Below are 21,628 nucleotides of genomic sequence, written 5' to 3' on the forward strand. Positions count from 1 at the left end.
GGTGTCCCCAGAGTACATATTTAAAGTTTTAGCTCAAAATAGAATATAGATAATTTATTTTAACATGTTAAAATTCCACTTTGTAGGTGTGAGCAAGAAAGTGCACTTTTTGGGTGTGTCTTTTAACATGCAAATGAGCTGATCTCTGCACTAAATGGCAATGCCATGGTTAGTGCAGATTAAGGGGCGGTTTTATTAAAATAAGATCCCCTTTTGACATCACAAGGGGTGCCAAATTTTAAACACCTATTTTTTCACATGCTTGCAGAGAATGGTTTACCAAAACTAAGTTACTGGGTTGATCTTTTTCACATTTTCTAGTTTGATAGACCCAATTATAGCACTTAACCATGGAAAAAGTCAGATTTTAATGATATGTCCCCTTACTTGCGCTTTTAATTTGCATTAAATGCATCATGTCACTTTGGACCTATTTGTTCCCTGCTAAAAAAAAACAAATTGTAATGATTTCCATTACAAATACTATTTGAACCATGACCTGTTTACAATCAAAATCCTTACGAAATGCCTTTATATAGGCCTTATTCCAGTATAGGTTTTAATAGCTTTAGAGAACAATACAATTTCTATTATAGCCATTAAACCCATTATGGTTTCTTTTATCAGCCATGTGATGTATATGCTGCAGTTTTCAGCACATCCATGCTCTTCCTTACAATAAATTGCTATCGAGAAAAAGGGGTTTTGTACTCGCACAACGTGCCTTTAGGTGTGAAATTTCATCTGAGGCATTATACTGTTGACCTACTGTAAAAGCAAATCACAGAAGACAACCAAAAAAGAGGCTTAGTGTGTGAGTTCAGGCTATTGAAAGGCATACCACCATGGAAATAGTGGCTTTAAATGTAAAGAACATGGAAGCAAATGATGGGTGAATTATGCTAATTGTTCATGCAGCCCAACAATTACTGCCCAATATATCTGCAATGAAGCCAAAACAGGTGAGCAAATCACCACTTAGACTCCAAAGGTTTAATAAAATAATTTAGTACCTAGGATTGGTGATAAAGTGTATATGAGTGGAGGTGGATGGCTAATATTAGATCAGTGTAAGACAACATGCAATTTATAGATAAAATTCAACATTTTATTTGGTGGCTGAAAAGAGTAACAGGAAGTATGTGATGCAAGTTTGGGGGAGGAACATTCAGGTGAGCATTTGCATAGCTTTGCCGTGTGTAGAGGACACCTGCAGCATCAGCTGTCAGATCCAGTAGAGTTTTCCCACTGAAGGTGCTGAGGAGTAGAGTCACACAGAGAGTCCTTGTGGGACATCCAGGTTAGTACAGATGATTTTTCTTCATTGCATGATTGTTATTTGTTGCTCACCCCTGTAAATTTTTAATTAGTGAAGTGTGCTTAAGCTTAATAATATGGCTCTCTAGGAATCTCAATGTTTTATGCATGTGGTTTGATCCAAAATTACATACAGTATATTGTAACAATCCATGCATGCCATGGGACTTGAACCCATACCCTTCCTATTGCATTGATTTAATGAAAGGCAGCAGAATGAGATCCTAAAACTTAGTCAACCAGAAACAGTATGACTAAGCTAGACCAGCACAAACCCTAACTAGAATAAACCAGCATGGAAATACATTTATACATTTTAAGCAAAGCTATCAAAATGAATTCTCTAAGGGACTCATCGTTTGTTTATACCTATCCAGTTGTCACTTAAAATTAGCCCAGTTTAGACTCTTGAGATTGGCAATGCTTATACCGCTGGGAACGGGTCGACATGTCAAACCATTAGCCAATCAGATGACTCCCCAGATCTGCATGGCGGAGCCTAAATTAGGTCATGATCTTAATAAGTATTGTCGCTCTGTAATTCTGACTGCGTGGAAGAGAGCAGAAGAGGACCTCACAGAGAACAGGCAGGGGTTTTATACTGGTCATCATCACAGTAGAATACAAAGCAGCGAGGGGGTGTACTGTGGACCTCACACTGGCAGCTAAATAGGTAAGAATATGCTGAGGTCATGAGTACAGTGAACTGTCATGCAAAGGTCATAGTGTACTTCAGTACTCCACTCTGTCATCTTTCCTCTTGCGTTTAGCATTATGTTCAAGATGATGCTAAGTTCAGGATATAAAGGACATTGATCTAGGTTATTTCTTTCTAAATATATACAGCACACTTACAAAGCACACACTTTTGGATACATGCATATGTGCATGCTGCACTTCACTTTTTGCAGTTTTTGAAGTGATGGTGGTAAATTTTAGATATCACAATATGAGTAATGCTTGTTTTGCATGTGTGCTATATGTACCATTTTAAAGCAATATCAGCAATAAACCATGTGTTTGTGGGGCAAACACATGCAAACGTTTGAGACGGCTAGTTACAATGCCTCTATTTTCATTACAATTTTTTTAATTCGTGCATTTGGCAAATGCTTTTATCCTAAGTGACTTATAGTGCATTGAAAGGTATACAATTGACCAGTATGTAAAGTATTTTATTTTTTGCAGTATGCATGTGTTCTCTGGAAACACCATGAATTTGTTAATATTAGTAAACTAATTTGCATTAAAAAGATCATTATAATTTCGAAGCATCGATATCTGACTTTTAATGGCAGCGTGCACTTAAACTGGACTCTGCAAAAATGTTGGGAGCCATGTGAAATATTTACAACAGCATCTTGAGAACTTCAAATTAGGCCTGGGACATGCACTGGACGATTTTTACATCTTAAATGAATTTATATCCATGGGAGACATAATCCTCAGATTGCACACACACTGGAAGATTCGACCAGACTGCAAGACCACACAAGTGATGACTGTAGTAACGATTTTAAAGGAAAACACCACCGTTTTCAATATTTTACTATGTTCTTACCTCAACTTGATGAATTAATACATACCTATCTTTTTCAATGTGTGCACTTTTAATCTTTGTACAGCGCATCTTGAATGTGTTAGCATTTAGCCTAGCTCCATTCATTCCTATGGCTCCAAACAAAAGTTTTATTTTGTGCCACCATACTTACTCGTGTAACTAATCATGTAACAGTCTTTAAATAGGGAAAACATGAACGTGTTTGGTGGCTTCTAAATTCATCCCTGTTTGGAGCCATAGGAATGAATGGGGCTAGGCTAAATGCTAACACATTCACGACACGCTGTACAAAGATTAAGTGCACGCATTGAAAAAGATAGATATGTATTAATTTGTCTAAGTTGAGGTAAGAACATAGTAAAATATTAAAAAACAGTGATGTTTTCCTTTAAAGGGACAATAAGTAGGATTTACCCCCATCTAGTGGTAAAATTGTATTTTGCATCCAAACGAACAGTGCTCTCTAGCGCCTCGCCTTTCCAAATGTGTGTTGGAACTACGGTAGCCGTTATGTAATCACTGATCTCCTTGTCCGTTTCAGCTGGTTCACGTGTTTTGAATGAAAACGCGTTGTGGAAACACGTTGGTAGGCTAGTGCTTTTTGTCCCTCTCTGATATTATAGTTTATCAGTATGGTGGAAACGACATGGATGCCTCCTTGGACTTACCCGTTCAATGTTAGTAAAGAGAAGAAATTCTAAGCTTACAAACAAAAGTCAGATCATTGGCAGAGGTAATTTGACACCAACGAAGACATATTTATGAATAAAGACATTGATTTTGATTAATAAAACACTTAAAATCCTACTTACAGTCCCTTTAAAGTGACGCAAGATCTCAAAAAAACGCAAGATCAAACGTGACTTCAAACGTGAAAAAAATATTGCAAATTATAAACCAGATTTTTTTTAACTTAATCTGTGGCTCATTTTGGAGGTTGCGTCCACCGGAGGTCACATTTAGGGGCCAAATTTGTTTATTTTATTAGTTAGTTTTTGTTCAAATCTTCAAACAATGTTTGTTTAAAATTCGATTCTGAATTTTAGATTATGCCAATACGATCTCAGATTATATGGGGGTTCTATACGTCAGTTTTGTGCCTGGCGTCTGTAAGGGTGTTATGAATATGTTTTGGAAGCGACTACTGTAAATTGTGCCTTGATTCTATATACATATACGTACATAAAAGGTCTCAGTGTAGTGAAGGGTCATGGCAGACAGAAAGCAGGTCCCTTATGTGTATCACACTACTATTTATAGTGTGTACAAATCCCAGTTATGGGAGGAATCCCCTGCTTCTCCACAGCCCGGTTAGATTGAGAGAAAGAAAGAGATAGAGATAGAGGTGCTACAACTGAACCATAACAGTTAAGTTTGCTTTAGTCCACAAAGAAAAAGACAGAACCACAGGACTGAAGCGAGAAAGAGAGAGAGAGAGATTGGTATTTATCCTGTCTGTCTCACCACAGAAACTACGGCTTACTGTTACAGCAGCAGGTATGCAATGTTTAAGAGCAGAGGAAGGATGTATGTGTTCACGTTTAATGTGTGTACATGCATGTATTTGTGACACTATGTATGTAAGATATGGGCTGCGTTTTCTTTAGGAAAAGGTCAGGACTAATAAAAATGCGACATTTCTATGAGGTTTAGTTGGTTTGTTTAAAGGGACAGTCAATGAAATAATATGTAATATCAATAATGTCTATATACCTCAGTGGTAGAGCATTGGATTAGCAGCGCAAAAGGTCTTTGGTTTAAACCTAACACATATCCTGATAAAAATACCTTGTAAAGCAGTCGCTTTGGACAAAAGCATCTGTCAAATGCAGAAATGTAAAGGTGTATACACTATTAGAAAGGATATGTTAATTTTTAACACATCTTTTTGTGTTAAGCTTTTAACACATTACACTCTAAAAAATTAGATGTAATTTTGCAGCTGGTTGCCAGTAACTTACTGTAGAAGATAAAGTCAAAAAATGTTTCATGTTCATTTAACTTTGAACAAAATGTTGCCAGTACATAACATAAATGTAAAATCTACAGTAAGTTACTGGCAGCTAGTTGCCAGTAATACCCATTAATACTGTAATTTCTACAGACATGTTTTACAGTGTATGTATATTTTTAACACATTATGTGTCATTTTGTGTTGATTTGGTGTTAAAATAAAACACAAGTTGTGTTAAAAATAACACAAAATGTGTTGTTTTAATAATAACACAGAGATGGGTGGATTCTGGGACAATGCATTGTGTTTAAATGTTGTGGTTGTTTTTGTTCTAAGAGTAAATATTAACAATAGTATAATTATAAATAAATATTAGTCCATATGAATAAATATTAATAACTCATACAGTAGCTTAAAACTAAATCTCTTATAGGTTCTAGGACAACAAACATATTTGCATTATTTAAAGGTATAGTTCACCCAAAAATGAAAATTCTTGTTACAAACCTGTAAAAGAAGAAACATTTTAAGGAATATTTGTAACCAAACCAATCAGAGGCCCATTGACTTAAAACCTGAAAAGATAACTCAAACAATTTGAGAAAACCGATTGCCTTAACTTATATATAAGTTATATGCACATATGCACGTATATTTAAGTTCACAGTACTCATATGTATGTGTTTAAAACTTAAAAGGTTCGAGGTAATCGGTTTTCTCAAATGGTTTGAGTTGAGTAAATTTTAAAAGAATACTATGAAAGTCAATGTGGCTTCTGATTTGGTTACAAACATTCCTCAAAATATCTTCCTTTGTGTTCATCAAAACAAAGAAACATGAGGGTGAGTAAATGATAACAATTTTATTTTTTGGGTAAACTATCCCTTTAATGTCATAAGAAAATATGAATTATAAGTAGGCTAGGGTTTGTTTGCAAAGGCTCAACTTGTAAATGACTAATATCATATTTTTGGTTTCTGGCAAAATTGCGGTTGTACATAATACACCATGGAAGAAAAAGCTAAAGTATTAGAACGAAACCTGTACACAGGGCATGTGTTGATACATATGTAAATGATACTTGTGGTTTCATTGCAGGAGAATCAGGTTTCATCTAAACGGACTGTAGATCTAACACATAAAGTTTCTTAATATGTTATTCTGTGGATCTATGTGCATAAATAGGTTTACTCACTGTAAAAAAACAACTTTTTGCACTTACATTTTTAAGTTTAATCAACTAGGGTTTATAAGTCATTTCAAGTTGCTTATTAAAAATTAAAGTTAAAACATAAAGTTAAAATAACTTGTAAATCCAAGTTGATTAAATTTTAAATGTAAGTTCAAAAAATTTTTTTTACAATGCTTGACATAGACATCAACCTCGAGCATCACTGTGTCAAATACACTTCCTATTGCTTTGAATAAAAGAAACAAAACTGTGAGACTGGTTGGAGAGGTCTGGTATTTCTGAGGTTTTCAGAGTTAGAGGTTGTGATGCAAATTGTATGCCTGTAAAAGCACTGTGTGCGTTTTTGGAAACGTATATTCAGTAACATTTTAATATTTAAAGAGGTTTTGTAGATGATGATGATAGTGTATGAAAGAATTAAATGTATACCAAAAAATTAAGCTGTTTTGGTTTATATATTTGCATTTTGGCTTGTAGTTTAGCTCAGATTTTTGCTTCAGGCTGTTTGATCCTCGTTTTAGATTTATGTGATCCTCTCTGTAAAATCCCAGCTAAAGTCTAATGATGAGATTAAGAGCATCAGTTTGATTTTACTCACTTATTTTAATCTTTGACATGACCTTACCCAGTCGATATAAAGATATCAAGGTTATATTTTTACAGAATTTACTACATCACAAATTGCTATCCACAGAACATGGGTGTTTTTGTATTTTGAAGGTTAAGGAAGTTTAAGGAACGTTTAGAAGGGCAGTGATTTGGAGTAGATTGCGCAGAAGACGAGCGTCAGACAGCTGTCTCCGTATCTGCTGTTTGAAAAGTAAATTTAGCTCAGCGCTGAGCAGCAGCGACTCTACACCACTTAAAGTACTAACTGTTGATGTGCAAACAATATCACGGTTATGGTTGCTAAGGTGAGCCCATCCCAATGAGTTTGGCTGATCCTTGCTGTCCCAACAACGTTTGTTTCTAGAATCCTTTCCTCCTATTTTAAATGTGAAAGCAGTTTATTTCCGTGTTATGTATGTAAATTTCTTCCTTGTAAATTTCTATGAAGTTCAGCCTGTGGGCACGGTCAGGAAAGAGTTCACATTCACCACGATTAAAATTCAGTGGGTTGTGTGGAATTAAAATGTTTTATGCATTTCTCTGTGACATTTAACCTTTTGATAATAAAACAAAACATATTTTTAACCATATTACTTCAACAAAAACATCCAGTGTTCAGTAGTAGGAAAAATATGATTTGTTTTATAAAGTTTCTGTACACTAAAAAAATTCTAATAATTTTACATGTATGGCTGTCTAAACCTTGTTCATACAATATGTTTTTGCGATATAACTTAATTGTATTATGTCCAACCCACTTACATTTGTAAACATTAGTGTTTGAACCACATGAATGATTTTTGCTGATATTACTAAATGGGCAATGGATCTGTATTTCCATGCAAATGGAGAGTAATACAATTAAGAGTTATGTGGTAAAGCCAAAGACTTTATAGTGTTTAATGTTTGTTTATCTTATTGATTTAGAATAATTTGTGTTATATATATTCTAATATATAAAATCAACACTAATGTTGACGTTCTAAAAGTAAATATTAACAATAGTATAATTTTAATTAAACAATAATCCATGAATATTAATAACCCATACAGTAGCTTAAGACTAATTCTTATATGGGTTTTACAAAAAACAGATTAGCAATATTCTATTTAAAGGGACAGTTCACCCAAAAATTAAACCTGTAAAAATAATTTTGTTCTGGTGAACATGAAAAAAACATTTTGATGAATGTTTGTAACCAAACCGATCAGGGGTCCCATTGACTTAAAACCTGGTAAGTTAACTCAACCTAAACCATTTGAGAAAACCGATTGCCTTAACTTAAATATATTGAGTTATATGCACATATGCACGTATATTTAAGTTCACAGTACTCATGTGTTTAAAATTTACATGGTTTGAGGCAATCAGTTTCCTCAAATGGTTATTCTAATATACAGAATCATATTCTAAGATATACAGTGAGGAAAATAAGTATTTGACACATCAGCATTTTTATCAGTAAGGCTATTTCTAAGTGGGCTATTGACAACATTTCCACCAGATGTAGCCATCAAGCCAAATATTGAATTCATACAAAGATATCAGAACATTTAAGTATACAAGTTGAGTCATAATAAATGAAGTGAAATGACACAGAAAAAATATTCTAAGATGTGATTAGTATAGTATAGAAACAAACATTTATTAAGTTGGTTTAACAAAACATTTTTGGTTTGAATTAACTTGTTTTGTCCTTTTTGAATCGATCAGAACTAATAGCGTAGAAGTTTTTTTATATTAAATTTTCAAGTTTATTTAACTTTTTATTTTCTGTGTAGTCTGTATGCAGTATATAGATTTCTTTGAAGAATAAGTAAAAGCAATAAATAAGTACCTACGTTTGGGGTAACGCATTACAAGTAATGTGCATTACGTAATAATATTCGTTTTATGAAGTAATGAGTAATGTAACGCATTACTTTATAATTGTACATATTAATGTTTGAGTTACTCTTTCAAAAAGGTAATGCGAGTTACTTTTCAGTTTAATTATTTCGATGTAAAAAACTAAAAAATGTACTGCATTTAACTGAATGTATTAACGTAGATTTATGCACTCTATGTGTGCGGAGTTCATTTTTGCAATGAAAATATGCAATTTCTAAATGCAGAACTTCTCAGTCATAAAAGCCACCTGCAAGGCCTGAGAGAGATCAAGCCTCAGCAAAGTAAGAAAAAGTAACACAAAAGTAACGCAAAAGTAACGCAAAAGTAACGTAAGCATTACTTTCCATAAAAAGTATAAGTAATGCAATTAGTTACTTTTGTGGAGAGTAACTTAATTTTGTAATGCATTTCTTTTAAGAGTAACTTTCCCCAACACTGCAGATATGTGCCGTTGAGGTACCAATATGTGCTTATGAAGTACTAATATGCACCTTTTAGGTACAAATATGTACTTGTTGATAGGGTACCGGCCCAGTGACAACCTGGACCTTATTTTCTGAAAGTGTACTTTGATATGATTTCAATTTAAACTCAACAAATTACTATAAAAGTCCAAATGAGCTGGGATTTTAAATCCACAATAATTTTATGTTTTAATGAAATTTGGGAAAGTTGATTCTTACATCAAACAATTCAACTAACTCCCCTATAAAGGAGCTGTGTGTTATCCCAGCACCATCCTCTCCCTGTTAACATAAATGATTCAAGGGTAACGTCTACTACCTGCTCCTAACTACACGAGTCACCAAGCAACCGAAAGATTATCCATGGGCACCTGAGAGCCACAGGGGGCCTTTACTCTTCCCATCTCTGTTGTTCTGTCTTTTTGTAACATGCATGCACACAGTCAGTCATAAAATAAACATATTCACAACCACAGAGACTGTCCATCTCATGAATGCATTCGGTCTGTATTCTCTACAGGAGGAACGTAGCATAAACGCACAGAATGTCTAAACAGCCATCGACCAATGTGAAAGCCCTTCAGGTGAGTACATGTGCATGCATGTTTTTGTTTCATTAGATTAGAGAATATGAAACTGTAGCTGTTGTGTTAATTTGACTGTCTACTTTGCATTCAAGAACACATTCAACCATGTCAACATGAAATACTTTAATTTTGAAAAGCCAGTTTCCTACATTTTTAAACACATTTTAATGCATATGGCATTACAGCATTGTTTCACAACTCACAACAAGGCCATCGACCAGTACATTGAATATATGATGCTGTTGATGTATCTGTATGCTGTTGACTTCCAGCTTAACTCTTCTCTGTAGGAAAACATATTTTTATGTGTATAAAAATAGACTTTAGTACACTTTAAAGTCCCTACAGCCATTTCCTTTCTGCCAACCGTGTTTATGTATGTGTGGCTATAAGGGGAATTTACATACTGTAGACCAAAGAAAGGCATGGGACGTTTTTCATAGAGGTTTACCACAGTGCAGAAACATGGTGTAAAGAACAATTTACAAACACTAAACACATCAGCCAAAAATAGACACCTTTTATCTATTCATAAAAACTCTTGATATATAGATCAGTCAAAAAAGGCCCAAACGTACACACGAGATCTGAGATCTGATCCATCGGAGCACAGAGAAAAGAAATATTGGCCATGCATGCAGAGACAGGAGCACATGATCACTATACTGTACAGCCCGGGACAACAGCAGCCTTTATAGACAAACAAACAAAGAGAAATTAAAAGAGATGTATGATGAAAAGATCAAGTAAAGACAAATTATTTTTAAACAAAAAATGTTTCTTTTTCTTTTAGAGAATTCGTGGTTACACTTTATTTTACGGTGTCTTTGTTATGGTGTTTTTATACACATCAGAGTTATAATGAATGATTAACAACATGTACTTACTATAGGGTTAGGGTTTGGTTTAGGATTAGTTGCATTCAGTGGCGGCAGGTGACTTCTTTTTTCGAGGGCGCACGATGCAAAGTTCGTCACAACATGTATGTAGCCCATCATGTGTTTGGTTCGTAATTTCAAAATGGGTGATTCTCGCGAAATTAGACTTATGAGGTGTCATGAAACATTTAAAAAATAATAATAAATGCAAAGTAAACGTATCAAAATAAGAAGCATACAGTTACAAACATCTCTTCATGTACTATTTTGCACATGATTTCAAATGACAACATACAAACCAATTTTGTTGTTTTTTCCACATTTAAGGGGAAAATTTTCATTACCGCAACGTGTCTGGATTTGGGTTCTTTGATATGGAAATATTTATAATTAAAAAATCTAAAAAATAAAAAGCTTCAGTGCATGTTATACTATAAACATTTACAGTAAAGAAACATGTGGTATTTGATGATCATTGGTAAATGTAGAGACAATAATAAGGAATATAAATGTGTCCAAGAAATTTTTCTCATCCTCCGTAACAATTTTCAATCATTGTTTAAGCCCTCAAGGAACTAACATTTTAAAAAAATTGTTGGAAGGGACATAATTGACTGTGACACTCAAGATGGCTACCAGGTAAGCAGTTCTTATGAAAATTTAAATTTTGTTTGTCATAGTACCTAGACAACTTTTTAGTTCTCATTACCGAAACAGGAGTTTGTAAATGCATATATTTATGTAATATCATGTTGCGGTAATGATACTTTTTTATAATGATAATCTAAAAAATTTAAATAATTTTATAGGAAATATTTTTTAAATCCTCTAAAAATAATCGTTAGAGTAAGTTCAGACCTTAATCTTATACACTCAAAAAAATGATTCAAGCCCTTCTTAGACATGACACATTAAAATTGTGTTCAATTAATGTAAAATACCTCATTAAGAGCAATAAGTATATATATTTAATTAGTCTAACACAAAAAGAATATGTACTATAATTTATTGATTTCTTTTTAATTGCGTTAACACAATTAGTTTGAGTTTGGGTTCTGGAAAAATAATTTCCAAGCATGCTTTGCATGCAACTGCTGTGGGAGAGTAATTTTTTTAATTAAGTGTTATTTTATGCATTTTTAGGTAAAGAGAAAGACTTAAAAGTGTTTAATGTCCGTTTATCTTATTAATTTAGAAGCGTTTGTGTTATATTTTTTCAAATTGTTTGGTTACCATCGTGCAGAAGAGTGTCGCTTGTGGTTAGGTTAATCATATAGTGACGTATTTCTCTCAATGAGCACTAACTGTGTTAATGCCTGTTTGGAGATCAGTCTCTTCTCACATGCTCATCCAAAGTATCATATGTTATTATTATTAGCATGCTAACATGTGCTTATGCTAATTAGTATGATACAAAAACGTTTTATATAAAATAACAGAATTGAGTTATTCAGACTACACTACATTGAGTTATTCAAACTACGCTAAATTGAGTTATTCAGACTAAACTAAATTGAGTTGAGGCAACTAATTGAGTATTGCCATTTAATTTAAATTGAGTTGGACTAACTCAATTTATTTTAATTGTGTAAAGCAATTTTTTATGAGTTAGGGGTACACATTCATATTGGATGGAAATCCTGCCCACAATTTTATTGAGTTTATCCAATGAATAATTTTTTTGAGTGTATGTGCAAAAAAGGGCTTTTTAAAAATTCTGATGCTGGACACGGATTTCGTGAGAATCACCCAAATATGTGTTCTGCACGTCGAGAGATCCTGGGTGCATCACGTGTTTTGTCAAAACAAGTGTCTGCTGCAGACGCGTCTAAATGGTTTATGATAAAAAAGACGCTCTCGTAATCTCATGCGTAATCAGAGTTTAATGTTAAGGGAGTGTCTTGTGTGTATTTTGTGAACCTGAGCGTCTCTTTTATCATAAACGGTTTTGACGCGTGTGCAGCAGGCATTTATTTTGACAAACACGTGATGCACATGGTTCACATGACACAACAAACACATATTTTGAAAACATGAGCAACACACATGACACTCCGAACACTCATTTTGAATTTGCGCCCCTCGGAAGAGCAGTCACAAGCAGCCACTGGTTGCATGCGATTTAAGAGTGCATTACAAGGTATACATACCTGTATTTTATCAGTATGTGTCTTCCCTGGGTTCAAACCCATGACCTTTTGTGCTGCTAACATAATACTTTACCACTAAGCAATACAGTGGCACAACAGTTGCAAGAAATGATGCATAATTTATGGTTTTACTAAAGTAATTACAAGGACACCATAAAATAAAGTGTTATCGAATTCATTTTTTAAAAAGCCTTTTGCAATTTTGTTTCATAATTCTGCATGTAGGACTCAGACGATGCAGAGTATATATTCATACGCTTCAAACTGTACTGAAAAATGCAACAAAAACAAATGAGAGAAGAACCTGTAACTCAGAAACGATTCAACACCATGCAACTTTAAGCACGGTTACCAGTATAATGTAACCAGCCACAGACAGTTTCAAATGCTTCTAGAAAAATAACAAAAAGTGTCCCTAGCTGTCAGTACCCTTATAAAAAGTACACCCTTGCAACTAAAGAGTTCATATTAGTACGTCAAAGGTACATTTTGGTACAAAATGTATACATATCTGTACCTAAAATGACCCTTTTAAGGTGACAACTAGGGACCAATGATGTGTTAAGTTTTTCTAAAACATGTTTTGTTTGAATTGGACTGACAAATGTGCACATTCACATCTTTCTGATGTGTTTAATTCTGAAAAAAGGTACAGCCAATGACCGATAAGAGTCAAGCAGCTGAACAACAGAAGCACTGTTATTAATAAATGGCATTACGTCACTCGCACACTCATTAAGCTTGCTTTTAAATGTCAATTTGCTCACTCAAAGAAAGAAATGTTTGCAAAGACAATGAAGTGCATGCAAAACTGACCAGTCTTTTACAAATATTTCTTCATGGTAACAAGTGGTTGGTTAACACATCACATATGCGTTAAACGAAACACTGAATGATAAAATTGGAAATTTTCTTTTACTTGTAAATTTGTTCTTGTGTATGCAAAACAGCAAAACCGTCAAAGTTTAAAAACAAAAAAGGTGTTTATGCTTCTACATGGAAGGTTCTTTTTTCAGATTCCATGTTTGGATGATTGAAAGAAATAAAAAAAGATTAAGCAAAACGGCAAGATACTTTCGCTTGTTGCTTCCTTTTGTAAACTTGTAACACATTTAATAATACAAGCGCCGTATATCGATCGGGCTTACAGATACAGGCTTTTTGTTTCGGTTCCCAGCAAACACAAAGGGATCACTTGTCATCTCCTTGGTTTAACTACAGTACACTGCCCACAGCTCATTTCCATACAGGCACTTGCTCTTTATGAACTCTTAGCAGGAAGACACGTCCAGCAGGTTTTGTGGAAAGGCTTGGCATCTACAACTACACATGAGCTTGACTTTGGTACTGAAGGGAAAAGATGTTTTGATGTGTTACTAATCGGGAATCGGTTGGCTTTAGCTCACTCCTTATTGAGGGTGCGGCAAATGTGGCAGCGTCTCATTGGTGTTTCTTCTTGTCTGTCTCAAAGGCTAACCTCAATATTCCAATGGGGGCTCTGCGTCCTGGGGCAGGACATCCTGTGAAGAGAAGAGAAGATACAGTAGAAACAGAAGAGGTTAGAATTTGATGGAAGAATATACTGTGTACATAAAATCACATTTCTATTACAGAGTCACATGTTATGGGGCAGATTCAGGGTTTAGATTAACCCAGAATTAAACCTTAGTTTTTACAAACATAGCTTACAAAAACATTACTGGTGTGCTTCTTAAGACAAAGCAATAGCATTGATATATGTTAAGATATGTCAGTGCAGGTTGCTTAAAGATTAATACAAACATGCATTTTAGTCTGGGACTAGGATAAGCTCTATCCTCCACAGTTAAGTATTTAACCTCAACAAATCCTGTTAAAGGAAAACACCACTGTTTTCCAATATTTTACTATGTTCTTACCTCAACTTAGACGAATTAATACATACCTATCTTTTTTTTTAGTGCGTGCACTTAATCGTTGTACAGCGCGTTTTGAATGTGTTAGCATTCAGCCTAGCCCCACTCATTCCCCAGGATCCAAACAAGGATGAACCCAGAAGCCACCAAACACTTCCATGTTTTCCCTATTTAAAGACTGTTACATGAGAAGTTACACAAGTAAGTATGTTTGCAAAAAAATGTGAACTATATTGTATGGCGGAAGAGCACTTTGTTTGCAGCACTTCGACCTCGGGCGCAGTAACATCATCACTCCTGACTCCTCTCCCTCTCGTTCAATCTTCCATCAATATTACTGCGCCCGAGGTCGAAGTGCTGCAAACTAAGTCCTCTCCCGCCACACAATATAGTTCTCATTTTTATCCGCTTAAAAAAACGGCACGTTTTATTTTGTGCCACTATACTTACTTGTGTAACTACTCACGTAACAGTCTTTAAATAGGCAAAACACGCAAGTGTTTGGTGGCTTCTAAATTCGTCCCTGTTTGGATCCTAAGGAATGAATGGGGCTAGGCTAAATGCTAACACATTCACAACACGCTGTACAAAGATTAAAAAAAAGATAGGTATGTATTAATTTGTCTAAGTTGAGGTAAGAACATAGTAAAATATTGAAAAACGGTGGTGTTTTCCTTTAAGATGTCAAAATGATAAAATTTGTAAGTCGGTTTGGATAAATGAATAGATGCAAATGAAGATGTGAAGATCTGATGCATTGTAACATTGTTTCATAGCATTGTTTTTTTTTACTTTATTGTAATTCCCATAAAAGGGAAATCTTAATAATGATTCGCTTTACAGCATTTTTCTTCATGTTTTATATTTAAATCAACATAAATTACATATGTGACCCTGGACCACAAAACCAGTCATGAGGGTAATTTTTTTTTAATAATTAAGATTTATACATATTTTGAAAGCTGAATAAATACGATTTCCACTTATATGTGTTTTGTTAGGATAGGACAATATTTGGACAGGATCTGAGGGTGCAAAAAAAAATTTTTTTGACAAAAATCACCTTTAAAGTTGTATCCTAATGATTTTTGGCATAAAAAACTATAATTTTGACCCATGAAATATATTGTTAGCTATTGCTACAAATATACAGTACTGTGCAAAAGTCTTAGGCCACCATGCCAGAATTAGATTAGTTGTTTTTGCAATGTTATAGTGATCATATATAATTGTTTCTCAGTCTCTTTAATAGAATACATCTGGAAAATACAGGAAATGTGTATATAGTATTAAATACGGTATAAAAATGTAAACTGATGTGTCAAGTTTTTAGGGTAAACTCCCCTTCCACTTGAGCAATAGCAGGAAAGTGCAAGATCTTTTAAACCTAAATAAAATTAAATCCTTGTTACTAATGAAGTCTTGTTACTTCATTCTGCTAAAAAATGCTCAAGATGTGTTTAGTGCCAAGAGAGGTCACACTAAACACCGATGATGCCTAAAGAAGACATTTAGTCCTAAAAATGTTATTTTTTAGTGCTTTCTACATATTTTCTGTTTGTATCTTAATAAAATAGATATAAAAAAATAAATATTGACGGACATGAAAACTTCTAAAACAACAATTCTGGTGGTGGTGGCCTAAGACTTTTGCACAGTACTGTACCTGTGCGACTTATAACTGGCTGCTTTACTTACTTCAAACAAATTTAATTTTCCATTTATTTCATAATGTGTGACCCGCTCTCTCAGCATTGTCTCTCACAATAACAATCACCATTAAATGTCTCGTTTCATAGGCAACCCCGCAAACTCCAGAGGAAAAAAAGACCCTGCCTGGTGCTGTGAAACTACCAGGACTTCCTGCTGTCAACCTCTCAGAGATCCAGAACGCAAAGAGTGAACTCAAATGGGTCACCAAGGACTAAACACACTGGTAAATCTGACAGTCAAATATACACAAACTTCCCATCCTAGCATTTTTGGATAGTCGGACATCGTTGGTAGCTAGTTAATGCTTGGTTTAAACTCCACTATATGCACATGAACACCAGTAGACAGGAATGAAGGACCAAATAATCTTATAAATACATCACTGCAGTCGTTTGAGTCATTGATGTTGTGCTAACAAATGGCCACATGGTGTCAGTAAATGTGTGAAACAATAGTTTGCACGTGTTGGAGCTGGTGTCTGTGAGTGTATAAGGGGTAAGTGGGTGAATCGGTTTCTATTAATACCCCACAGACAGAGGTCCGATCAGAGGGGAAAAGCAAATGTCCGTCTGTTATTTGCAATCCTAACAGACTTGGCCATAAACAAGCTCTATCTGTATGTGTGTCTGTGTCAGTCAGAAAGACAGATGAAAGTGTATATTACAGTACGTGTACAGTATGTATGCATAATGTAAAGAACATTCGGTGAAAATATAACCTTGATATATTCAATAGGTGAAATCAGTAAGTAAAACCAAACTTTAATGCTCATAATTAGATTTCACAAACAGAGTTACCTTAAAGGAAAACACCACATTTTTTAAATATTTTACTGTTTTTACCACAACTTAGATGAATTAATACATCCCTATCTTTTTTCAATGCGTGCACTAAATCTTTGTACAGCACATCGTGAATGTGTTAGCATTTAGCCTAGCCCCATTCATTCCTTAGGATCCAAACAGGGATGAATTTAGAAGCCACCAAACACTTCCATGTTTTCCCTATTTAAAGACTGTTACATGAGTAGTTACACAAGTATGGTGGCACAAAATAAAACATTTGTTTGGAGCCATAGGAATGAATGGGGCTGGGCTAAATGCTAGCATATTCAAGAAGCGCTGTACAAAGATTAAAAGTGCACGCATTTAAAAAAAAAAAAGATAGGTATGAATGAGTTTTCTTATCTAAGTTACTAACATAGTAAAATATTGAAAAACTGTGGTGTTTTCCTTTAAAACAAAGTCATGCCTTAAAATTTAGTTGTATTTGAAAAGCAAAGGAGCGTTGTAGGCATAAAGACCATGAAGAAATTTGTCAAGCAAACTAGTTTCACAGAAAACGTGTTGACTTGAACAGGTTTTGAATCCTCCTCAGAATTTCTTTATTTCCTACAGGTGTCTCCGCCCCGATCCAGTTCCTTTGCAATCCATTGGTAACACTCTCCATCCAATCAGACTCAAGTATTTACCACAAACTCCCTCAGCATCGATCGATCGCAATGTCTCAACAAGCCTTGACATTGACAAGCCTTAATGATGACACAACCTACCACTGATCTTCAATGAGAGAGGGGCGGATTCAACCAAATCAAAGACTGATGGGAAATGAGCAGTTGGAAGTGCTGGCTTAAGCTCTCTGTCTGCAATCGCTCATTTCTGTTTAAACCTTTCTGTTTCATATTTTGTTCATTTTGCATTTTAAATGTACTGTTTGTGTGAGTTTGCTTTGTGTTAGGTGTGTATTCTCAGTCTATCACGCCTTTTATTTTGAATCACAGACACTGATAAGACAGGATGCAATACAACGGCATGATTTATCAATTTGTTCATGCTCCATAACACAATTTAGAAAGTGTCTTTACACATTAGAAATAAAGCACTCTTAAAAATAAATGTGCTACATGATGCCATAGAAGAACCATTTTTTTGCTTCTAAAAGGAACCTTCAACATCAAAAGAAAGAACCATAAATGGTTCTTCTAAGAATTTTTGACTGAATTAAAATAGTTCTTCTATGGCATATCAGTGAAGAATCTTTACTTTTAAAGGTGACCCCAAATGAAGTTTATACTGTTGAGTATACTGTCATTATTTAAAGGTGCAGTGTGTACATTTAAGGAGGATCTATTGACAGAAATGCAACTTAATATTATATAATAAGTTTTCAGTGTTGTATAAAGACCTTGAATGATAAACTATTATGTTTATCACCTTTGAATGAGCCATTTCTATCTAGATACACTGCGGGTCCCCTTTCATGGAAGCCGCCATTTTGCGCGCCATGTTTCTACGGTAGCCCTAAATCTAAAGAGCATTTTGTCACTATGTTGTTTCAGACGACGACATGTTTGTCCTGTGACGCCTACCGTAGCTTCTCTATGCGTTTCGAAAGGGAGGGGTGTGCGGTGGACTCAGCCGTTGGTTGTAATTCGCATTCTTACCGCTAGATGCCGCTAAAATCTACACATAGCACCTTTAAGTACCCTTATGTTGTTTAAACCCTGTAAGATTTTCTTCTGTGGAGGAAAAATGACAATATTCACACTGCTTGTTTTCATAAAACCAAAGTAAAGGGGTGACCAAGTGAAAGTGAATGGGTGATTCAATATTCACCACCGTTTTTCAATATTTTATTATGTTCTTACCTCAACTTAGACAAATTAATACATACCTATCTTTTTTCCTCGGTGTGCAGTAACATCATCATTCCTGACTACTCCTCCTTTAGCTCAAACTTTCGTCAATATTACTGCGCCCAAGGTCGAAGTGTTGCAAACTAAGTGCTCTTCCGCCATACAATATAGTTCTCATTTTTATCTGCTTAAAAAATTGCCACGTTTTATTTTGTGCCACCATACTTACTTTAAATAGGGAAAAGAAGAAAGTGTTGGGTGGCTTCTAAATTTTGGATCCTAAGGAATGAATGGGGCTAGGCTAAATGCTAACACATTCATGACGCGCTGTACAAAGATTAAGTGCATGCATTGAAAAAAGATATGTATATTAATTCGTCTAAATTGAGGTAAGAAAATATTGAAAAACAGTGGTGTTTTCCTTTAATCATGAAAGATTTGTTTTTTATTTCACACACACAAAAAAATCCACATTAATTTAAAAAAAAAATCTTGAAATAAACCCCATTCTGTAGCCTTGTCTCTGCATCATGCACATCTTTATCTTTGGCTTTGTTCGTGTGTTGCAGTACATGAGTAGGCTGTTGCATAATAAAACATAATTTTGCGTTCTCTCCAGGAGCAAGCCTGTAGGAGGATAAAGCCAGCACTTGTTATCCTTGAACAAACAGAACTGGATTTCAAATGCCGCACCATCAGTTTGTTATGTACATAAGCCAGTAGCTGTTTAACAGTGTAAAGCTCCTCTCTTCATCCCATGTTAACCATATGTTTGTACTACGCTGTGGTCTATTTTACTACAGTAGCAACCGCAGATGTCCTGTACTTTGAGTGAAAGTGACATTTTAAAAAAAAAAACGTGTTCTTCTTTAAACAAGACTCAGTGTGCATTAAAAGCTTACATAACACTTAAACATATGTACACTTGCGAAATGTTTGGACACTTGACTCTACTTTCTTTTGAGTTTACCTTTTGATCTAAAGGCTTATGCCTAAATGCTTTACATTTAATTTTGTAGAAAAATATGAATTGAGTTTCTTTACTAAATTAACTAAAGTAAGGCTCTATGTTTTATCAAGATGCTTTGAAATAATGTGTTGTCTACTTGTACAGTATATAAATAAATCTGACTTCATGTAAGACTGTTTTAGTTTTAGACAAATGGGTCACATCAAAAAATGATCTACAAGCAACAAACAAGTGCACATATATACTTCTCCAGCCTATTGGAAATGCATTGTACAGTAGGTGGCACCTCATGAATGCCAAAAGTGTGCAGAGCTATAATGTAGGGAAAATAGTGCTAAGAATCTCAAGGACTATATTTGACCCTGAACGACAAAACCAGTCATCATTTTGAATAAATTAGCTTAACACTGATGTATGGTTTGTTGGGATAGGACTATAAAATCTGGAATCCGAGGGTGCAACACATATTACTAATGATAAATATATTTTTATATATTTACGGAAGGAAATGTACTAAATATCTTCATGGAACATGATCTTTAATTATTTATCCTAATCCTCTTAAAACCATAATTATGACCCATACAATGTATTTTTGGCTATTGCTTCAAATAAACCCATGCTACTTATGACTGATTTTGTGATCCAGGGTCACATATTATTTATTTTTCTCTATTATAGAATGCATGGGTATCATGCAAACTATTTAATACTAATGAATACTATCATATTTATGTAAAAATGCACATTAGCATTTTTATCAGTAAGAGGATTTCTAAGTGGGAGTTCTAAGAGGAGTTCTAAGTTCATAAAAAAGGCCCAAGGAACCTTCAAGATTTAAAGATAATTTGTGTGAATCCCTCCTGAGCAATGCAGACGACTGGTCTCTCCATACAAGAGGCGTCTAGAAGCTGTAATCACCAACAAAGGCTTTTCGACAAAGTATTAAATAAAGTGTGTTCCACATATTCCCTGTGTCCTTTACTTTATTTATTATGACTCAACTTGTATACTTAAATGTTCTGATTTCTTTGTATGCATTCAATATTTGGCTTGATGGCTACATCTGGTGGAAATTTTGTGTCAATAGCCCACTTAGAAATCCCCTTACTGATAAAAATGCTGATGTGTCAAATACTTTCCCGCTGTATGTGACCGTGGACCACAAAACCAGTCGTAAGGGTCAATGTTTTAAAAATTAGATTTATACATCATCTGTTCCTAAAAAGAACATGCATCTTAAAAATACATTTCATTTTTTGAAGTTTCATTTCTTGACAGACTACACATACAGCATGTAACTGGTAGGCTCCTGTTATTCTTATGGTTACAACAAAAGACAAAAGGAACAACTACTGGTATGTTAATCGGAGATTATATATGAACAATGGATAACACATTGATGAGCTCAGACACTGTTACGTTTCTAAGGTGTCAGGTGTCACTAGTCCCCAAGGACAACTATGAAATAGGACCTGTCGATTCTGTGGAACTGGAAGAGAATTGTTTAGGATTAAGCATCTGGCTGAAATACTGAAACACAGAGAGGGAGAGCAGCAGGCTAACAAAGACTTCATAATTCTTCCATTACCCATAATACCATGCAGAGAAAAAAAAGAACCTACACACTCTAAATTTGTGCTAAACAGCACTTAAAGTGGTTCACTGGCCCATAATCGCAGATGAACCACATTAAATGCTATATAGCACCTAACTATATGTGACCCTGGACCACAAAACCAGTTGTAAGTCACACGGGTATATTGTAGAAAAGGCCAAAACTACATTGCATGGGTTAAAATTATACATTTT

General features: G+C 34.6%; 1 protein-coding gene across 3 annotated transcripts; it reads left to right on the plus strand.

Annotated features, from left to right (window-relative positions):
- Nucleotides 1-1,221: 1,221 nt before the first annotated feature.
- smpx (small muscle protein X-linked) lies at nucleotides 1,222-20,784 on the plus strand. Of its 3 annotated transcripts, none has more exons than XM_055181585.2 (5): nucleotides 1,222-1,300; nucleotides 9,509-9,572; nucleotides 14,075-14,161; nucleotides 16,298-16,434; nucleotides 17,609-20,784. In XM_055181585.2, exons 2-4 carry the CDS (start codon nucleotides 9,534-9,536, stop codon nucleotides 16,424-16,426), a joined length of 255 nt encoding a protein of 84 aa, XP_055037560.1. In that variant the 5' UTR covers nucleotides 1,222-1,300; nucleotides 9,509-9,533; the 3' UTR covers nucleotides 16,427-16,434; nucleotides 17,609-20,784. The 3 variants fall into 3 exon arrangements, with proteins under 3 accessions (XP_055037560.1, XP_055037559.1, XP_055037558.1); XM_055181584.2 differs by lacking the exon at nucleotides 1,222-1,300 and adding an exon at nucleotides 1,836-1,990; XM_055181583.2 differs by lacking the exon at nucleotides 1,222-1,300 and adding an exon at nucleotides 4,172-4,375.
- The last annotated feature ends 844 nt before the right edge of the window (nucleotides 20,785-21,628 follow it).

The sequence above is a fragment of the Misgurnus anguillicaudatus genome, chromosome 25, assembly GCF_027580225.2.
Source record: "Misgurnus anguillicaudatus chromosome 25, ASM2758022v2, whole genome shotgun sequence".
NCBI lineage: Eukaryota > Metazoa > Chordata > Actinopteri > Cypriniformes > Cobitidae > Misgurnus > Misgurnus anguillicaudatus.